Source organism: Rhamphochromis sp. 'chilingali', assembly GCF_963969265.1.
Source record: "Rhamphochromis sp. 'chilingali' genome assembly, chromosome: 14".
NCBI classification, from domain to species: Eukaryota; Metazoa; Chordata; class Actinopteri; order Cichliformes; family Cichlidae; genus Rhamphochromis; species Rhamphochromis sp. 'chilingali'.
The window spans coordinates 4,109,307-4,130,014 of record NC_137941.1 but is presented as its reverse complement, the minus strand read 5'-3'; the positions used below and the strand labels follow the sequence as shown (position 1 = coordinate 4,130,014).

The 20,708-nt window shown below is 40.8% G+C and overlaps 2 protein-coding genes across 2 annotated transcripts; both read right to left on the bottom strand.

Moving 5' to 3' along the window:
- Positions 1 to 890: 890 nt before the first annotated feature.
- On the bottom strand, positions 891 to 4,676 carry LOC308409369 (paraneoplastic antigen Ma3 homolog). The gene is made up of 2 exons (XM_080902061.1): positions 4,359 to 4,676; positions 891 to 3,960 (listed from the first exon to the last, which is right to left on the bottom strand). The coding sequence occupies exon 2, from the start codon at positions 3,194 to 3,196 to the stop codon at positions 1,478 to 1,480; it is 1,719 nt and encodes a 572-aa protein (XP_080758187.1). The 5' UTR covers positions 3,197 to 3,960; positions 4,359 to 4,676; the 3' UTR covers positions 891 to 1,477.
- Positions 4,677 to 4,681: 5 nt separating this feature from the next.
- LOC308409367 (protein mono-ADP-ribosyltransferase PARP14-like) lies at positions 4,682 to 19,834 on the bottom strand. Its single transcript, XM_080902058.1, is given in 15 exon segments — positions 4,682 to 5,359; positions 6,744 to 6,918; positions 7,194 to 7,672; positions 7,768 to 7,992; positions 12,859 to 13,035; positions 13,267 to 13,329; positions 13,538 to 13,687; positions 13,785 to 13,845; positions 15,781 to 16,002; positions 16,136 to 16,366; positions 16,672 to 18,197; positions 18,200 to 18,358; positions 18,806 to 18,836; positions 19,297 to 19,397; positions 19,513 to 19,834. Coding segments are annotated over 15 exon segments (4,050 nt in total). The 5' UTR covers positions 19,679 to 19,834; the 3' UTR covers positions 4,682 to 5,075.
- Between the last annotated feature and the right edge of the window lie 874 nt (positions 19,835 to 20,708).

Genomic DNA, 20,708 nt, shown 5'->3' with positions numbered 1-20,708 from the left:
CCCTGAGGCATGCGATTGAATTCAAAGAAGCCGAGGGGACACGTGAAAGCGGTTTTAGGCTTGTCTTCTTCGGCCATCTCAACCTGGTAATAACCAGATTTAAGGTCCATGACGGAGAACCATTTAGCACCGCTAAGGGCAGCAAAGGTCTCCTCAATGTTCGGAAGAGCGTATGCATCTCTGATGGTTCGAGCATTTAGCTTCCTGTAGTCGATGCATAACCTGATAGAACCATTCTTCTTCCGGACCAAGACCACTGGGGATGCAAAAGGGCTCTGTGACTCTTTAATGATTCCTGCATCAAGCAGTTCTTTAAGATGCTCCTTGACTGCCTCCCTGTCACTGGGATGAATAGGCCTTGGCCTCTCCTTAAAAGGAGTCTCGTCATGTAGCCTGATGTGATGTTTCACTGCAGTGGTGTGACCATATGACAGGTCATCCACAGCAAAGACTTCTGGAATAGATCTAAGCTTGGTGATGATACGATCTTTCCATTGTTCAGATATTGGTGAATCATCAAGATTGAACTCGAGGTTGTCACTGTCAGGCTTATTGTGATGAGAGTCACCTTTCACTGGTCCAAGTGATGTGACCTGCTGAGCTGCACATATTTGAGCAATGATGCATTTTGGCTGCAGCGTAACATCATGGTCACTAAGATTGCGCAGGACGACCGGGACCTTGCAGCTAGACTTAAATGGAATATCCATCAGAGCAGCTTCAAGGAACACGCCACCCGGCAACCTGTGATGTTCATTGGGTTCAAGCACAAATGTGGTCTGACTGTTCCTTTTCAACCTGACATCACCTGTGATGCAGCACTTTTGTTTTGCAGGGATGGTGATGGGGTTTCCACCATGTAACCTGACAGGATGAGCATAGTTGTTGAGGTCATGGATCTGGGCAATATGCTGGAAGATCACTGCAAAATCTCTAGAGAAGAGTCTGCAAACAACCTCTGGACCATCCTGTTCAAGTACTTGTTCATAAAGTCGTAATAACACATTGGTACCAATCAACAGGGGGGTCCTGCTGTTGAACTGACACTCTGGCACCACAAGTGCTAACACGACTAGCTCCTCTTTCCTGCCAGGAACAGACAGCGGGAAAGTGACACGCGCTTCTATGTAACCAAGATAGGGGACCTGCTGTCCACCTGCTCCTTCGATTTCAAGAAGGGCATGAATTGGATGTATAGGTAAGTGAGACAGATGGTTCTTATGGAAACACTCGGACACTGTTGTAACTTGTGAGCCGGTGTCCATTATGGACTCACACTGTACACCCTCAAGAAAGACAGAAGCCGCACAACGAGGACCTACAAGCCCTGCAGGTATAGATCGCTCTGTGCAACGGTAGGTTTCAGTCATTGTGTGGGTTATGACTTTCTTCTGTGTTCCAGCACCATCAACTGATCTGTTGGGACAGGGGTTATCATCAACTGCAGCTCCTGGACGTCCCACAACAGGAGCTGCTACTAGTTTAAAGTGAATGGGGAAGCAGCCTGCTGAGCTAAAAACTTATCCTGCCTCTCCCGGAGTTCTGCATTTTTCTTGCGAACCAGTGCGGGGTTGGGTTCATTGGAGCAGTGAGCAGCAATGTGGTTGTCTTCCCCACACTTAAAACAAAACCACGGCCTCGGCATTCCAGGCACCTTAAGGCCCCTCTTCATGTTACTACTACTGATTGCAAAGCAGTCGGTCTTTTCAGTACTCTCTCTCTGATTTTGTGCTAGTTTTTCAACTTGCTTTGTCAGTTCAGCTATCTTGTTCTCAATATCAGAGGTTTCATCTCGCTTTGCTTTTACCACTAGGGGAGGATTACTATCATGAGTGAGGCTCGGTGGCTTTTTGTTTAGCTTTTCCAACTGTTTAGTTAGCTCATTTACTTTCTTTTCAAGCTTTGATGTCTCATTCGGCTTTGAGTTAGGCAGTGGGACAGGCTCACAGTCATAAGAGGGCATATCAAAAACATGGTGGGCATACATGTTAGCTTTCGAAGCACCTAAATGCTTTTTCATCCTATCTAGCTTTGTGGAACGGCGGTCTTCCTCAGTCCTCAGCATGAGGAGGAATTCAGGAAATGTTGGTGGATTTCCCTTTTTGCACTCTAACTGTAAGCCGATGATGATGCTCTGATCCCAACAGCCCCTACAAAACTGTCTGAGCAAATGATCATTGGAATTTCCAGCTGAGGCTCCCCCTCTAGAAATTGCTCTTGTGAGGAGGCTATGGAGCCTGTTCAAGTATGTTGATGGCTTCTCTCCACTATCTTGGTTAGAGCCGAGAAATGCCGCAAACAACTCCTCTCCATCCTCCACAACACCAAAAGCAGAATCAAGTTGAGTGATGTAGACACTTGGTGGTGAAGAGATGCCAAGAGGCTTCACAACATCAGCTGCTGGACTCAGCAAGCTCTCAAGAATCCTTCTCACCTTGTGAGCATCATTCAAGGAAGGATCGTTAAGGAGAAGATCAACTTGGGTGTGCCATGTTTCGTAGTCCACCTCACCGTTTGGCCTTGGCATCCGCCCAGAGAAGGTGCGCAACCTTATTTGTGGGGATGGTGAAGTGGTGGACTCACTTCGGATGACATGCTCCACAATCACTCTCTGGATCTGGGGGGGGTTAAAAACATCCTCACTGATGTGGACTGGGCTCGTTGGTAAACTAGCAGATGCACTATAAACATGTGTGGGCTCTGCAGGCTCATTTTGATCATTATTAGGTGTGTTAGCATTTTGAGCTGCATAGGGCTGTGTAGCATTACTGTGTACGTCATGTGATGTGCCCTGGTTCCCATGCAGTTCCTCCTGAAGCACATTCAAGAAACCTTTCCTGCCACTGCCTGCGACAGACTTTAGTTCGTCCAGGTATCTGCAAGCTATCTCCCTCCCCACCACTTCCTGACAAACATCTCTAATGGTCCTCGCAAACCACATCACAGCTGGGTCCTTTGGACTTGGTACGGTACCCAAAGTAATGGGGTCGATTCTAGAGATAGACCTGTCAGATGCATACTGGACCAGGGCTCTACCCTCTGGTTGTCCTGATTCGTCAGGGATCCTCACTAATTTAGAAATATCTCCATTAACTTTGAACACAGCAGTTATTTCCTCATCTGTGTATTCTGGTCCTATACCTGTTACATACAGGGAGTTTTGACCATTAACCTCAAAACGATTGCAAATATCCATACCTGACTCAGTGGAACAAATCTCAAAAAATCTCAAACGTGCGTAGTGTGGGGTGGAAGATCAGAAAGCTACTATTAACCAATCTCCTGGCTGGCTCGCCACTTTTTATGTAACCTGGACGTGTGTCCCTCTATCTATAAAGAGATGATCTATACTGCTCGCCCAAGTGCAATGTCTACAATATCCGAATCTAGGTTTGGGAAGGAGATTGGCGGTAGCAACTCTGTAAGAGCAATGAGACTTCCAACCCACATAACACGCACGACCACAGGTTTATGAAACAAAGTTTGCTTTATATATTTCCTTTTGGATCAGTTCCCTTTGCTCATCCTCAATGTAGGGATACCTTCAAATGCAGTAACCATCTCAAATGCATCACAAAAATAATTGAAACAATCAAAATAGATGTAAGACAAGAAACACAATATTTCAACACCCCAAAGAAAAGGAAAAAGAAAATAAAATAGCATGTGAGTGTCCAGTTCCTTATGGTGTCAGTTTATTCAGTTACCCACTGTCCTGGGTTAAGAACTGAAAACGACCTGAATCTCAGGCGGAGAAAAAGTAGCAAAAGAAAATGATAAGGTATCTCTCAGGTGGGCTTCCTTTTGTTTTTTTTTCCTACCGCCCTCCTGGTACGGCAGGCATCAACGTGTAGCGTCCTGACACAGAGAAGGCCTCCACAGCAGCAACAGTGTCTTAGACCCACGATACCAGCTCCTCACTTGGCACCCATGGAACTGTACCTCAAAAAAAAAACCAGTCTGCACACAAATATGCAGAATGTTAGATGTCCACATTCCTTAAATGTCCTTGTTCCTAATGTCCTTGGTTCTTTTGAAATATTAAAATAAATCTGCATCTTGTGACACATTAAAAGTAAACACACCGGTATTACTGTGCATCACCCGCAGTTACAGTAACAGCACAGCTATTGCACGTGAACTGCGCATAACCACTTAGCTGGCCGCGGCTGAACTAGCAGGCCCAAGAAAGTAAAACACTAGACACTCATAATAACCAAAACTGTCACAACATTGCAATACTATGAAAACACATCTTAAACATCATTAAACACATTTACTACTATTCTGACTGGTTAGTTATTTTTTCCAGTGCATTGAACTGCAATAGCGGTGCTAAGTGAGCTAGGCTAACTCACCAGAATAGTTCAAAAAAGTTCGAAGAAATACTCCGACTCCTTTCAGGTAGGTACCCGTCTGTGGTTCACCGCTAACGACAGCTCTCTCACAAATGTTAATTAAACCTCTTTCCTCTCTTTCAACTGGGAAAAACCGTGCTCCGCGGCAGCATGGAGTTTTTCCTTGCCGTCCTTTTTCCTCTACACCACACCTTCACGCGCACGGAGCTGCAGATGGTGCCTTCAGGGCAAGCCCGGAAATTAAACTATCAGACAAGGACTACGATGCATTCAAAGAACCCTGTACTTCTGATTGCTGTAAATCTTACCAGGGTTACACAAGCACACAAACTATCATCTATAGATGCACAAACACAAGATTTTCAGATATTTTGGTTTACAAGGTTACAAAACTCTGATGACCACAATTTGAGCCAATAAAAGGCTCAAATGATTTTGAACTGTGGACCATGCAGAGCTAGTCTAATAGAGTCAAAGAATAAATACATAGAGTTAAAAAGTAGCATAATGGGCTCACTTTTATGATGTAAGTTGATTATGTCTCATAATCTTGTTCACTGGCTCGCCTCTGTCAGTGCGCCTCAGGGCGGCTGTGGCTACACTGTAGCTTGCCATCACCAATGTGTGTGTGAATGGGTGGATGATTGTGTATAGTGTGAAGCGCTTTGGGGTCCTTAGGACCAAGTAAAGCGCTATACAAATACAGACCATTTACCATTACTTGAATGTAATCAAATACTCAGGACAAGCCTGGGTGTCATGGAAGACAACAAACATGGTGGGATTGGCAATGTTGTCCACAACACTGTCGTACAGGTCAGTGGATCCGAGTTTTTTTGCTGGTGGTGTAACCATGCCTTTCTGTCCAAGAGTGAAGTCACCAGTCAGAACTCGGCAGACGTACATAAACTTTTCCCCGTTCTGATTTGGCTTGGAGTAGGTGTCACTGGCAGAATAACTAGCATTGACAGCAAAGTATGTGCCATTGCCATATAATGCAGCTGAAAATGAAGAGCAGCAGAAAGTCAACGGAAAAACGCTTTGACACGCTTTCTGTTATTCCTAGTAGTTGCACCAGTCTGAAAATCAAACACTAAATCCTCTCAAACTTCCATAACCTCACATTGAGGTTAACCTCACATTAAACTCACACTAACAGAGAGAGTAGAAAATATTAACATCCAGTCTTTTATGTCTGATACAAAAACAGAGTTTATTTCTGTGTGCTTCTGCTAATAGTAAATCAAATTAACTTGTAGTCAAAGACATAGAAATATGTTGCCAACCAATCATTATACATGATTCTGAATAAGAGAAATGGTATGAAGTGCTGTTGAATACACAACTGAAAGTTCATATGCGGTGTATTTATTGAAAAATTTTGTTAAGTATAATATGGAAAAGAAGAAGATGTAAGGAAATGCTTTCAACGAAATAACCACCGCCTTAGTTAAAAGAGACTGAAAGGTTGAAGATGGAGAGGATGATAGAGTGTGGCTGGATGTATGTAAATGACAGACAGGAGGAGAGAGAGAGGCGCAAATGGACAAAAGAGTATAAAGAAGGTGGCTCGGAAAATGCGGTAGTTTTTTCTCTCTCTGTCTTGTGATGAGCAGAAGACATCATCTGAAGATTCAGTCCTCGGTTTCCACAGATAGAAATTACAGCAAGTACACCGGAGGGGCAGCCACAACCCAAACACTGTGGACCCATATATTCGATTTTTGACTTTACTTGGTGGCCACAGCCATTTTCATCCTTTTAGCAAAACCCACTTCCATCTGTTCTTCCAAATTTGACCTCTGTTCCTTTCACCTAGATCTCCACTGAAGGCTGTTCCAGTCACCACTTTCTCCCCCTGAAGACAATATCAACCCTTTGATTTCCAGCCTGAAACCCATGATTCTGTCTGACACTCTCTTCCCCTCCACAACACTATTCACATTCTCTCCCTTCAAGATTATCCATACTCTGTTTCATTTCCTTTCAATATCATTGTAGCACAGCTTGAATCCACCTCCGGTGCTCCTGACCTTGCTTCCCTTCCGCCTGGTATCCTACACACAATATATATCTACCTTCCTTTTTGCCCATCATATCAGCCAGCTCTTTCCTTTTACCAGCCACAATCCCAGTACTTATAATCCCTATTCTGATCTCCGCATTCCCACCTTTTATTGTCTCTCACTGTCTTCTAAAATATTTATTTTCAGCATTGTTCCTTGTGCAAGTTTTCTCCACATTCTGTGTATTCCATTCTTTCTGTAGTCTAAAGCTGATTTTGAAAAAGTGTGTTTATGGCCAACTCTGTAACTCTCGGTAGCATTAAGATCAAACTGAAAACAATTGGCACACTGACACATCCCCCACCCACAAATATCTCACCATTCTTTCCTGCATAGCTCCTGTTGAACCCACGGTCATTAATATTTGGCACAGCTCTGTTGCAGGTACCATGGAAAAGACGTCTCTCGTTATTCTGATGACCATTTCTCAACTCCATCTCACGCTTCTTAATCTCTAGACTCTTCCACAATCCAGGGTTCTGGATCCGCTCAATCTGAGAGGAAGAAAAGTGCTTTTTTGTGTAGTCTGATGTAGATTTATGTTAACTGCTTTTATTGGCTTTCTTGTGAAACAAACTTTTTAAAAGATTTAAAAAAAAAAATGTTTAACACTAACTTCATAATGGTTTGACTGCACAAAGACTTGAACAGATGCATGAAAATACATTTTCAATTTAAATCTAGAAATGATTAGTCAGTATCAATTTGATGATCCATTCACCAAAAACCTTTTGCTCTAATGATCTGAGTGATAAATAACAAATGTTACCTTTGTAACAAATCCACTGCATGAGGCCTGAAAATGTTTCAGGATTTCATCATATTCTGATGTCTTGGCTTGTACTGCAAAAGCCTGACATGTGGCCTCAGCTGGCATGCGTTCCCACTGCTCAGGAATACCCTCTCTTTTCCTGGTTAGCATCATATTGATCTCAGAGGTAGCTTTAAGCACATCATTGCTCAGTCCTTCAATAGTGAGCTTGACTTTACTGTTTTCTATTTTTATGCTTATACCCATGGTCTTCTCCATGTCATCAATTTTCTGGTGGTCTGCATCACAGAGTTTACCAATGGCTTCGTCCTCAATTGTGGTTGTCTCAGGCTCTTGAAACAATAGTTTCTTGGCTATATCTACATCAGCCTGAGTGACACCACAAATATGGAAGCAAGTGGCATCAGCTTCCTGACCTTCAGCTGTGCAGTCTTTCTCTTTCTTTGGTTTTTCAGTATTTCCATCAGTAAACATTCCTGAAAAACCACATTTCAAAACCATTAGAAGTTAAGGTTCAACATTGACTGGAGACAGCAGAACAGTGCTGGATTTTTCTTCTACATATTTTTACCTTGGACTTTGCCAATGCCTCCCCAGGTTCCCTGTCCTTTATCCTTAGGATTAGGATCAGTAGCTTCTCTCTGTTCCAGGCTGCTGTGGAAATCTTTTAGCATAGCTTTCTGGAAAATAACTATGCGGATTGTGGTCAGGGGACCGGAAGAGTTTTGGCTCATCACATCAATCACTGCATCCAACATGGCATCTGCTACTAGTCTTGCGTTTACATTACCTTGACCTAAAAATATTATAATACTATTATTATAATTTGAAGAACTGATTTGTACATGCTATTTATGTGTAGTCTCAGGTTTTGTTAGTAAACTTTCCAGAGCATCAGTCTTCTGTAAGTTGATTCAAGTTACACAGAAGGAGGTTTAGTAGTTATGCAGTCTGATAATCATGAGGTGTACAGGGAGTGCAGAATTATTAGGCAACTTCCTTTCCTTTGGCAAAATGGGTCAAAAGAAGGACTTGACAGGCTCAGAAAAGTCAAAAATAGTGAGATATCTTGCAGAGGGATGCAGCAGTCTCAAAATTGCAAAGCTTCTGAAGCGTGATCATCGAACAATCAAGCGTTTCATTCAAAATAGTCAACAGGGTCGCAAGAAGCGTGTGGAAAAACCAAGGCGCAAAATAACTGCCCATGAACTGAGAAAAGTCAAGCGTGCAGCTGCCAAGATGCCACTTGCCACCAGTTTGGCCATATTTCAGAGCTGCAACATCACTGGAGTGCCCAAAAGCACAAGGTGTGCAATACTCAGAGACATGGCCAAGGTAAGAAAGGCTGAAAGACGACCACCACTGAACAAGACACACAAGCTGAAGTGTCAAGACTGGGCCAAGAAATATCTCAAGACTGGTTTTTCTAAGGTTTTATGGACTGATGAAATGAGAGTGAGTCTTGATGGGCCAGATGGATGGGCCCGTGGCTGGATTGGTAATGGGCAGAGAGCTCCAGTCCGACTCAGACGCCAGCAAGGTGGAGGTGGAGTACTGGTTTGGGCTGGTATCATCAAAGATGAGCTTGTGGGGCCTTTTCGGGTTGAGGATGGAGTCAAGCTCAACTCCCAGTCCTACTGCCAGTTTCTGGAAGACACCTTCTTCAAGCAGTGGTACAGGAAGAAGTCTGCATCCTTCAAGAAAAACATGATTTTCATGCAGGACAATGCTCCATCACACGCGTCCAAGTACTCCACAGCGTGGCTGGCAAGAAAGGGTATAAAAGAAGAAAAACTAATGACATGGCCACCTTGTTCACCTGATCTGAACCCCATTGAGAACCTGTGGTCCATCATCAAATGTGAGATTTACAAGGAGGGAAAACAGTACACCTCTCTGAACAGTGTCTGGGAGGCTGTGGTTGCTGCTGCACGCAATGTTGATGGTGAACAGATCAAAACACTGACAGAATCCATGGATGGCAGGCTTTTGAGTGTCCTTGCAAAGAAAGGTGGCTATATTGGTCGCTGATTTGTTTTTGTTTTGTTTTTGAATGTCAGAAATGTCTATTTGTGAATGTGGAGATGTTATATTGGTTTCACTGGTAAAAATAAATAATTGAAATGGGTATATATTTGTTTTTTGTTAAGTTGCCTAATAATTATGCACAGTAATAGTCACCTGCACACACAGATATCCCCCTAAAATAGCTAAAACTAAAAACAAACTAAAAACTACTTCCAAAAACATTCAGCTTTGATATTAATGAGTTTTTTGGGTTCATTGAGAACATGGTTGTTGTTCAATAATAAAATTATTCCTCAAAAATACAACTTGCCTAATAATTCTGCACTCCCTGTATAGGCCAGCAAGTGTCTCTTCTAAGAAGATTAGATGTCAGAATATTATTTTTACAGTAGAAGTTATTAGAGTTTAATTTAGCTAATCGAGTATTTTATTGAAACATTAATTTTATGTACACTGTTTTTGTTTGTTTGTTTTGTTTTTTAATGGAATTTTCCATAAATGGTGATGTTCAACTTATAAATCCCAAAATTCACTATGTGGTTAATAATAATTAAAAAATCTATTTAAAAAAATCAACACAGAAAATTGCCTCATTTCAAAAATGATAAGTTGCACTTTATGTCCATACTTTGTTTGTCATTATGGACCTAAGGCACTTGCGTACATAATGAGTCTCATTGTTTACTGGATGAACCAGAGTGACAAGTTCAGCTCTGTCAGAATGCTTTAGCTATTCTTACGGAAGCGTAAAACCTGCCTTTGGATGTTTTACTTATTTTGCCAATGCCCAGCCTCATGCTCTCTACCTTAAAAGATAAACAATTCAGTTTGTAGTGCATTTTTTGTAAATCTGAGCACACTGCAAAACCTTTTAACTGGCCAAGGGGAGTTTTACACTTTTTTGTTTCATCAGAAAGGTTAAGAGGTGTTATGGGGGGGGGTCATGACCCAGGTCACCCGTCATGGAGGTGCTGTGTTTCAGGCAGAGAGGACCCAAATGCATACACTAAAATAACTAAAATGTACAAAGCTTAAACTTAAAAAATCTTCTTAATGCAGGGGTGGGGAACTCAAGGCCTCAAGGGCTGTTGTCCTGCAAGTTTTAGATATCACCCTGGGCCACCACACCTGAATCAAATGATTAGTTCATAACTAGGCCACTGGACAACTTGACTAATGGACTAATTTAGCCATTTAAATCAGCCGTGTTGGATCAAGGACACATCTAAAACCTGCAGGACACCGGCCCTCGAGGCCTGGAGCTACCCCACCCCTGTCTTAATGCAAAGGAAAGAATAATAATTCCACACAAAACTCAAAACACTGTGACATCACCCAATTAAAGTTTGTATGGTTCTGAAAAAGAAAGTCTAACAAGAATACCCACCACCACGACTACTACTATTGTTATCCATCATGAGCATACATCTGAGAAGGTGTCGAAACCAGAGACTGAGGCTACGTCCATACATACACGGGTATTTTTGAAAATTGAATTTTTCCATTTTTGTTTTTTTTTTTTTAAAAACCTGTCCAGATGTAAACGCCAAAAACACAGTCAAACACTGTCAAGAACATGTGAAATCCTAGCCGTGCAGAAATTTTGGCCAATCGGAATTCTAGAAGCCTGGGAAGGAAAGAGTAAACACAGTTTATACAGTACTTAAAGTGTTTGTGTTTTTCTGTGAAGGCAGCTAATTTTCAAGTGCCTTCATCATTTCAAATGTTAATAATTAAAGACAGTATTTTGGCTGTTATGTAGACTCACAACTTAGGAATGAACAAAATGCATACAGCATACATAAATGTAATTAAAAAAATTAATTTATTCAGAACTGACATCATGATTTAGGTTGTGAGAGCCTCTGTGTTGAATGGAGAAGTTCACTCTGATGCCTCCATCTTTCTAAATGGAGGGACATTAACTGTGTGTGTACATGTAAGCGTTTAAAACTACAGTTATTTCCTCTAGTTTCCTACAAGTGAGTAGAGAAACAACAGAATTATAGTAGAGGGCATCAGCAAGAATCCAAAAAGATTAACTGTAACCAAATCCATCCATCCATTCTATCCATTTTCTTCTCCGAGCCAGGTCACAGGGGCAGCAGCCTAAGCAGAGAAGCCCAGACCTCCCTGTGCTCAGCCAACTCCTCCAGCTTGTCTGGGGGAACATCAAAGCGTTCCCAGGCCAGCTGAGAGATATAATCCCTCCAGCGTGTCTTGGGCCTGCCTCAGGCAAACCTCCTGGCGAGACATGCCTGTAACACCTAACCCAGGATGCGCCCAGGAAGAATCCTTTTTTAAATGCCTGAACCACTTCAACTACCTCCTTTCTATGTGAAGGAGAACCAACCCTACTCTGAGCCCCTCCCAGGTGGCTGAACTCCTCACCCCATCTCTAAGGGAGAGAACAGTCACCATTCAAAGAAAGCAAATTTCCACCACCTTTATCTGTGATCTCGTTCTTTTGGTCACTACCCAGTGCTCATGACTGATCCAATGTTCTGCAAACAGGACGAAAAACCACATCCGAGGTTCGACTGATGGACAGCCTCCTTTCCAGCACCCTGTCATAGACTTACCCAGACTGAGAAGCGTGAGTCCCCTATAGTTGGAGCACATACTCCAGTCCCCCTTCTTGAAGATAGCCACTACCCCAATGTGCCAATCCAGAGGTATCGCTTCAGATTTCTATTCAACAATGTAGAGGCAAGTCAACCAAGGAAGCCCTAAAGCATCCTTCGGGAATTTGGGGTTAACCTCGTCGACCCCAGGGGCTGCTAGAAGGAGTTGTTTAACTGACTTGGTGACCTCACCCTCAGTGATGGATGACTCATTCCCTCATCCCCACACTCTGCTGAAAGATGTGTCAGTGGGATCCTGAGTTGCCAGAATTGCCTTGAGGCAGTCTTACAGTCTTTTTCACCTGCCTCACTGAACTCCTCAAACACCAGCGTTTTTCCAGCCACTGCCAAAGCCTCTAAAGTCCTTGTTAAATCCTGCACTTGACAATGACATGTGCAATTGTCTTGAAGTTAGCCTATACTGTTGTTCGCCACATCCCCATCAAACTCCTGATGAAGAGTGTTACGGTCCCATTGATCTTGTATTGTTCTAGGCATTCCAAGAGCCATGTGTGAGGCCATGAGCTGTAGTCTTTCTTTTAGTTAACACAGGCAGTGCACAGACTGGTCAGTCTGGTCTTACAGTTTTGAGTTGCTATCAGTGAAACGTTTGCTTCATGTGTAAACATACTATTTGTCCACAATTATACTTTCTGCTGACAATAGTTTTTCAGTTCAGAAGTTCCTTCAGCTGCATGTATGGTGTTGGTGTTTAAAGCTTTGACAGTAAGTAAAGATCCGGCTTAGACTGTGTGCAAATTTGACATAAAGTTAACTAGTGCAAATTCATGTCCAGTTTTAAGATCACGCATTAATACTTATAGAGTAATTGTTTTAATTGCTATTGTGCAGAGAATTGATTGGTCAGTAGGAGGTGATTTCATGTCTGTTGATCTCTAATCTGAAGCATAACCTCTTTCATAATACAAGTCTCTGGTTTGGGCTTAACGTATCTATGGTATGTAGATTTCCCATATCATGAACTTCTGACATACATGAACAAATCTCACCTGTGCCAATTGCAGGAAATGATACAGAGGTGTAGGAGCTTTTCACACACATCTGAAGTGCATCTTTCACAACCTTGTTGATTTTTATTGGGTCAGACTCTCCAACCACGTGAAGGATCTTCTTACACTTTAGGTTACCTGGCTGAGTCATTATCATGCCTGGATTGGACTTGGCACCTAAATGTGGAGATCGTGGATCTTTATGTCTTTTACCCTTAATGACCATGAGGATGCTTATTTAGGCCATATTTCCTTTATTGGCAATCTTAGAGTATGATTACAAAAATGGGCTTTATATTAAGTCAGCTTCATTTTTATTGTTGAAAAAAACCCAAACTGTTATACTGTAGGTTGAGTCTACTCTGAGTTACAGTGTCATAAAATCTAAAAGTTAAAGTGATTTCTTACCGAAGTTATGGCATTCCACTTCAACAGCCTTACCAGCTGCGTCTAGAATAGCTTTAGAGACTCCTGGATAAAGTGGAAAAATTATACACATAATAAAAATTAAAGATAATGATTACTGTATTCATCTTTTGTGTAATTTAATACTTAATTTAATAAGATGCTTAATTCTTCTGTTGACTGCTATGTCCACTGTGCAGTAGTGAGGAGAGAATTACATATAACTATAAATATTTTTCAGAACTTGAATATTCCACTTTTTTCTATGATTTACCTGACTTAAGTGAAAAGCTTTCATTGGACGAGTTGACAATGATATCAGTTGTCTCCTTGGTTATGTCTCTTGTGACTACCTGTATAGTCACATTTCCCATTTTTGTCTCATGCATATCTGAGGTCGAGGTGAGCTTAGAGAAGGGGCCTCCTGGCATCAACAATTGAAAAAAAACAACAACATTTGAAATGTTTGCAAAAGTTGTGATAAAAAAAAATTAAAAACAAACAATATTATGTGCATTCACCTTTTGTTGAACGTGAATCGCCTGAGGCATTTGGAAACTTCTTAAATTCCTGACTGAAATCCTGCAAAAATAAAACCAAATTCTACAACTGAAAAAATTCACTAATATTTAAACCAAGATAGAAGTTAAACGATGCAATATACCAAGCACCAGCCTGCACAGTTTAAAAACAAAGTTCACACAGAATTCAATTTCGTAAAAGGCCACTTGAGGCCCATCTCTGTGCTGGAGGTCAGAGAACACTTGCAAGACTACTCTGAGGTGGTATGAAGGCAACAATGACTCAACCACTCGTTGCAAACATGTATGCAGAAAAACATCTATGAAAGCACAACACATCTGAAGTAGATGAGGTACAGCAACAGAAGACCACAGTGGGGACCACACCTGCCAGCTAAGAACAGGAAACTGAGACTAAAATTCACACAGGCTCACCAACACTGGACAACAGAAGACTGGAAAAATACTTTGTACCAGTGGCCTCCACAGACCTCAATCCGGCAGAGCACTCTTGGTACGTACTTGAAAGGGAATTTGGGATAAGCAGCTAATAAATCTGCAGCAATGAAAATTAAATTAAATGGTAAATGGTAAATGGCCTGTATTTATATAGCGCTTTACTAGTCCCTAAGGACCCCAAAGCGCTTTACATTTCCAGTCATCCACCCATTCACACACTGGAGGAGTGTGATCCTCCTATAGTTGGAGCACATGCGTTTGGCGCATAGGCACAGACAACAGTCAGGAACCCTTCCCTGACCCGAAGGTGCAGAGAACAAACCCTGTCATCCACTGGGGAAAACTAATGTACAGACAGCAAACTTTGGGATACTAAGATACCCACCCCAGGCTACCGCCTCTCACCTTGGATAACTACAGCCAAACTATATCTAGCCGGTACTTCCTGACCTCACGCACTACCTCGGGCTCCTTTCCCATCAGAGAGGTGATGTTCCATGCCCCAAATGCTAATTTTGGTAGTTAGGGATGGGTTTGCTGGGGTCGCCACCCCTGGCTGCTGCTTAGCACACACTGCACCGCCTCTTGTGGGTGGTAGGCCTACAGCAGGCTAGTTCCATGTTGCATTTTTGGGCTGTGCACGGCTGGGATCCATACGCTAAGGCTCAGTCATCAGGCACTCGCCCTCAGGCACCCTCTCAAGCTCCAGGGTGGGGCTCCTGTAAACCTATCCCAGGCAGAGTAAACTGTTCCCTTGATTTTGTTCTCATTGTAGTTTTTAAATCGCTCTTTGTCTGGTCCCTCACCCAGGATCAGTTTGTCATGGGAGGACCTACTGACAAGATAGCCTCTGGGATACCTGGAACATACAAACTCCTCTACTATGATAAGATAGTGATTCAAGAGGGGGGCATTAAATTATACATCTAAAACACAAGAAACACAAGAAAGAAACAAATATATAATTATATCATTTATATATGTTTATATATGTTATTACATCATTATTACATCTGCTGTTATATCAGTATGGAACAGAATCTCTGAGGAATCTTTCTAGCACCTTGTTGAATCTATGCCCAGAGGAAGATTCCCACCACTTCTTCCTTTCTCGTCCGCTTGTCCAATTTTCTCAGATTTTTTTTAAGGACAAACTGCGCCCAATGCAAGTTTTCTGCTTGAATATCATTGTGAAAAATCCTTTTTTTTATGTCTGTCTAACTGTATTATCTGTGATATTTTATGTAGAGTCAGGCAAAGAAATGGGAACAAACATGCCTGACAGGCATGACATACTTAAAGAAAAATAATTGTATTCACATCTTTACTAATACGTGGATACAAAACTGGTTCAACCCATGAGTTTGTTATGCTTGCATGATTCATAGGTCAGTGCAAAGTGCCAAGAGAAACAAAACAAAACAAAAAATCCTCTGAAAATGGTCTGAAAATAAATTAAAAGGCAGCCAATGTCCAAAGAAAAACTTGACTTGCTGTTTATTTAAATATGATATATTAAGGTGCAAGCTTTCCTTACCTGAATACACTGTGTATCAACTGGGTAAAGTACAATCACAACCATCTTCAGGTGCTTGGGGTGTCTCATTTTGCTAAATTCTAAGATTGTATCCAACATCAAAGAAGCTACGACAGCTGTTGGGAAACACAGGTCTCCAGTGCTAATTGCAGGCAAGGATATGGAGGTTAGATTATTATTCTCTGCCATGTCTAAACAATCCAAAAAGAGTCCTTGCAAACACTGTAAGGCAACAAATAAATACTATTTAATAATATTAAAGATAATGACATTTAGTTTCAGGAATATGCATATGTCATCAATTTTAGACTGTGATGATTATTAAAAATGTATTATATATGATGAAATACATTACCTCTTCAGATGTGCCTTGTCCATTATCCCAGTAAGGTGCAATTAAGTGAAAAACTTTTTTGCTGTTTAGTTGGCAGCCCTCAGTAACAATGATCTCACCAACATTTCCAGCAGCACCCTGTGCATTTATTGACTGCTGAAGTTTGGGTCCAGCTGCACGCAAGATGGCTTTTGAAACTTCACCACTGTTCAGGTTGAGGTTTGGAGGCACACTGTTCACAATCACCTCTGTCTAAAAAGTTATGAAAGTGATCAGTCGTCAGTTCAGCAGTGCAAATAACTATTATAAACAAGAAAACAAAAAATAATAATAAAAGAAGACACAGTGAACCCCTTTACTAAAAAGATAATTTATAATAATAATTTATACAATTTAAATAATTATTATATAATAATTTATATAATAATTTAAAGCTTGATAGGGTGAGTAGTCAATGCTACATACATACTCTTGCAGTCTGTCATCTTGTGGTAAGAAAAGTTCTGTCTTAAGAGAACTATCTAATCTGAATTAAGTATAATAAAAATCCAAATTACCATGGCAGCCTCTATATTTCCCTTTGTAAGAACAATGTCCAGGCCTTCATTTGTCTGCACATGATACAAGTACAGGTCCAATCCAGTAGGCTGAAAAACTGGTGGCTTGTGAGCTTTGGGAGGAGGAGTTTGTTGAGAATGAGTGACACCGTGGTTTCCAAACTCCTGCCTGACAGCAGCCACTATATCCTGAACAGCAGTGTCATCATTGTCTTGTCCACCACCTGGCTTATTAACTAGTTGAACCAGGCAACCAGTTTTAGTTTTGATTGAGGAAACATACAGTGTTTCATTCTCCTGGAAGAGCTTCTTCACTCCAGACATGCAGACATTCAGACTGTCAAAGACTACAGCAGAGACGGCACCTTCAACCACAGTCTTGCAATGTGTCACATTCACTCTGGATCCACTCAGACAGATGGCCTCATTTCTGTAGGACACTCTCACCTTGTCTTTCACTTTCTCCATCCAAGATGTGTTAAAACCTTCCAAGTATTTAACGACAGCATTAGCTTTGACCACAACAGTTTCTTCTATGTGAGCGTTCTGTGTTAAGAAGTCACCAAGCTGATGCTGAACCTTTATGGCACTATCCTTGTAGCCTGACACCACGACTTGTTGAGCAGTTGTGTTGATTCGAGTTCTGCATGGCTTACTGTTAGCCTGCTCTAAGTGACTGACCAGCTGCTGCCACTCTGGCTTCTTCAGGACATTACTGTCTTCAACATTAATGTACTGAGTTGTTAACAGCTGTCCTAGATGGTCCTGAGCATGAGACAGATCTGTGTCAGAAACAGCAAGGAGCTGCACCCTGTTTCCACTGATTTCAAACGCTGCGTTTATTCGATGAGATGTGAGGAGAGCACCTGTAAGCTCCTCTTGTTGCTCATCCTTCAACAGTTCAAGCACATCTTTATCTATTTCCAGATTCTGTCGTTTTACTGTAAGTACTGCATCTAATATAACATTGATTGCTGCATTAATCTCTTCCCCTAAACCAGTTATTTTCAGATTAGGACTCTCTGGTGACAACTTGACCTCTGGATACACAAGTAGAAGGTTGTCCAAAAGCCCATTTTGATGCAGGAGATGGAAAACTGATGGTGACACTTCGATCTCTACAGTTTTACTTGTTTTCTCCCTGTGGATTTTGTTTATAATTTCAGAAAGAGATTTCTCCAGTCTGTCGACATCACTAACAGGACCAGCCACTGATAAAGCACCTCTGTCTTTATCAGGTACTACAATCACATTTTCATTCAGTAACATCTCTCTGATCTTTTCCTCAGACTCTTTCCATGCATCTGAATCTGGACAGAACTTCACAGATTTGAACTTTGACACAGATTTTTTAAACACTAACTTCACAGTATCAGTCCACTCTTTGATGATGGCTTTGGCATCCTTTTGCTTTAGTAAAGAAGATACAGGACTCAAGGTCACAGTGGTTTGGCCGAGGTTTACGATGCAGAAGTGTTTGTCCATTTCACTGCAAATGGTCTCTGCTGCTGATTTATTTTGAGCTAGTATCTGAGGACAGCACTGTCAATGGGCTCTGAGATGGCAGCGGGAAGTTTTATTGACGCCTTGCCCTTAAATGACCTTCTTAAACTTTTTAAAACAGAAAACCGATTAACTCTGGCCTCGTCATTCTTTATGGAATTCTTCGTCTTTATGTTTTTAACAGCTGTAATGAAAAAAATACAAACATGTAAAACAATTTAGATATGTAAGACCTTTTGTTTCTATTTACCCAGCTCAACAGCATGCATCAGCTATCACTAACAATTGCAATGTCAAGCCACAATTTCTGTGAAACGATGACAACATACTCTAACCTGATAAAACAGAGGGGTTAGACAAATGAATAGAACTGACAAATTCATATTTTAGACAAAAGTTCGTATTTGAGTTGAGGAGTGATTCCTCGATTCAAAATTACAGCAGGAAAATGTTTCATGTACCCAGACATGCTTAATCAGAGAAAAAACACCTTAAATACCAGTTAGAGATTTGTAGAAGTTTTTGACAAACACATGGTTGTAAAAAAATATTATGTAGAAACTAAATACCTTCATTACATATATAGCATGCATGGCATAAGACTGAGGTGTTGTTTTTATTCAGTACTTACATTTCGTGTTGTCTTTATCCAATGGGAATTCCTGTGTGGAACAAAAAAAATATAAATGTATTCACCATTTTTTTATTATACTGAAATCTTGTGTGACCAGACTATAAATAGCTGTTGGTCTTTAAAGAAATATAATGGAAAAAATATTTAATTATACTTAATTTGTGTAAAGCAGAATAAAACAAAAGACACAGTAATGGGTTTTTTTGTTTGCAATATTCCTACAGCAGAAAGAGAGAACAGCTTTGAGTTCACGGTAAGTCATGTGACCTTTAGAACCGGATAAACAGCTCAAAACCGAGACACAGATCGTTGTTTACTATAAACTAATCCTAAGTTCGAAGTCTGGGGAGGAGGTTCAACAACTTCCACCCACAAATAGTGTAACATTACTATATTTTACTTTAGCATATTTATATTGGCAAGGGCATACAAAACTATTCTTGGTATGCAGATCTCCCTTGACTACACCGGCCTATCATAAATAATACCTGTGATGATTTCGCTTCAGTGGGTAAACGAACCGTCAGCTTCAAAACGCCCTTTTCCAAGCTGATCTGATGAGACTCTTTCGCCAGAACATTCCTCTGATCTGTGACACAAGAGAGAGAAAAAATCTGCAGTAAAGAACTCCACTGATAATACGGCGTAGAAGCTATTATTAGTAGTAGTATTATTTTCAGTTTACTTCATGGAGCCAAACTTACCCTCCTCTCTCGTGAAGTGCAGTTTCGCTGTCCTGCTGCCATTTTCATACTCAATCTCACAGTCGCCACCGACAGTACGAAAGTACTGCAGTAACTTTGTTTCTAAATTGGGTATGTTGGTTTCTTCGAATCCAACAAGCAGAGGATACGAGTGTGCCTCGGCCATCGTTAGAGGCCGGGAAGACGCACAAAGAAGAATAAAGTCTTTCACTTTCTGCTTCACTTGGTAGACTGCATGTAGGACTGGTTCCTCCCATGGTGGAAACTAAAAAAAAAACAAACTCTGCGAGTATCAGTGTTAGACAGGTTGAAATGCATTTAACAAACAAACAAACAAACAAACAAACAAACAAAACGATTTTAATGTTTAACATACTGTTTATATTGGCGGTATTATTAGAAAAATTAACTTGCCCATTTATGAAAAAAAAACAAAACAACAAACAAAACTTTGACTAGACAGACGAGCAAATTTCCCAAAATGTTGGGAAAAAACTGAAAAGAAAAGAAAAAAAAATAAACATTTGAGAAAAACACATTGCAGATTCAAGATGCAGCATGTTTACGAGGAAAAACTGAAATCATCAACAACGACTGCAAAAAATATGCAACAAATATGCTTCCACAACCTGAAGACAATGTGATTGGAGTGTTGCTGCTGCCTTCCGTTGTCTAGTATTGACATAATTTTAAAATTGGAAATTTAAAGCTTGTTTGTTTACTGTACATTTTATACATATCTCCGTACAATGTTTTTCAAATTTTCTATACATATATTGTACATTGTTACCTGGATATACCTGTATGTTTATAGGACCACCCACCTTTTATATTTTATTTTCCCTTGCTGTAAGAGCTCTGTAACACCGAAATTTCTCATCCGTGAGATAATAAAGGTTTATTCTATTCTAAATGTGCCCTTTTTATTAGCTATTCCACTAAAAGACAAACGTTTATTTTTTTTCCTTTTTCCAAGAGAAGTTCAAAATATGCACAGTTAACATAATCGGTTTAAATCCATTTGTCACTTCATGAGTCTTTCATACAACAAAGTTCATTAAAACAAAGCTGTCATTATAAAGGGTCGGATTTATTAACGAATGGGCTTCTTCTGGTGTCAAAAAGGAACTGTAGGCACCTGTAATATTTTGGATATTTATAATTAAACTATTTGTATATATTAGAGCTATTTCTTA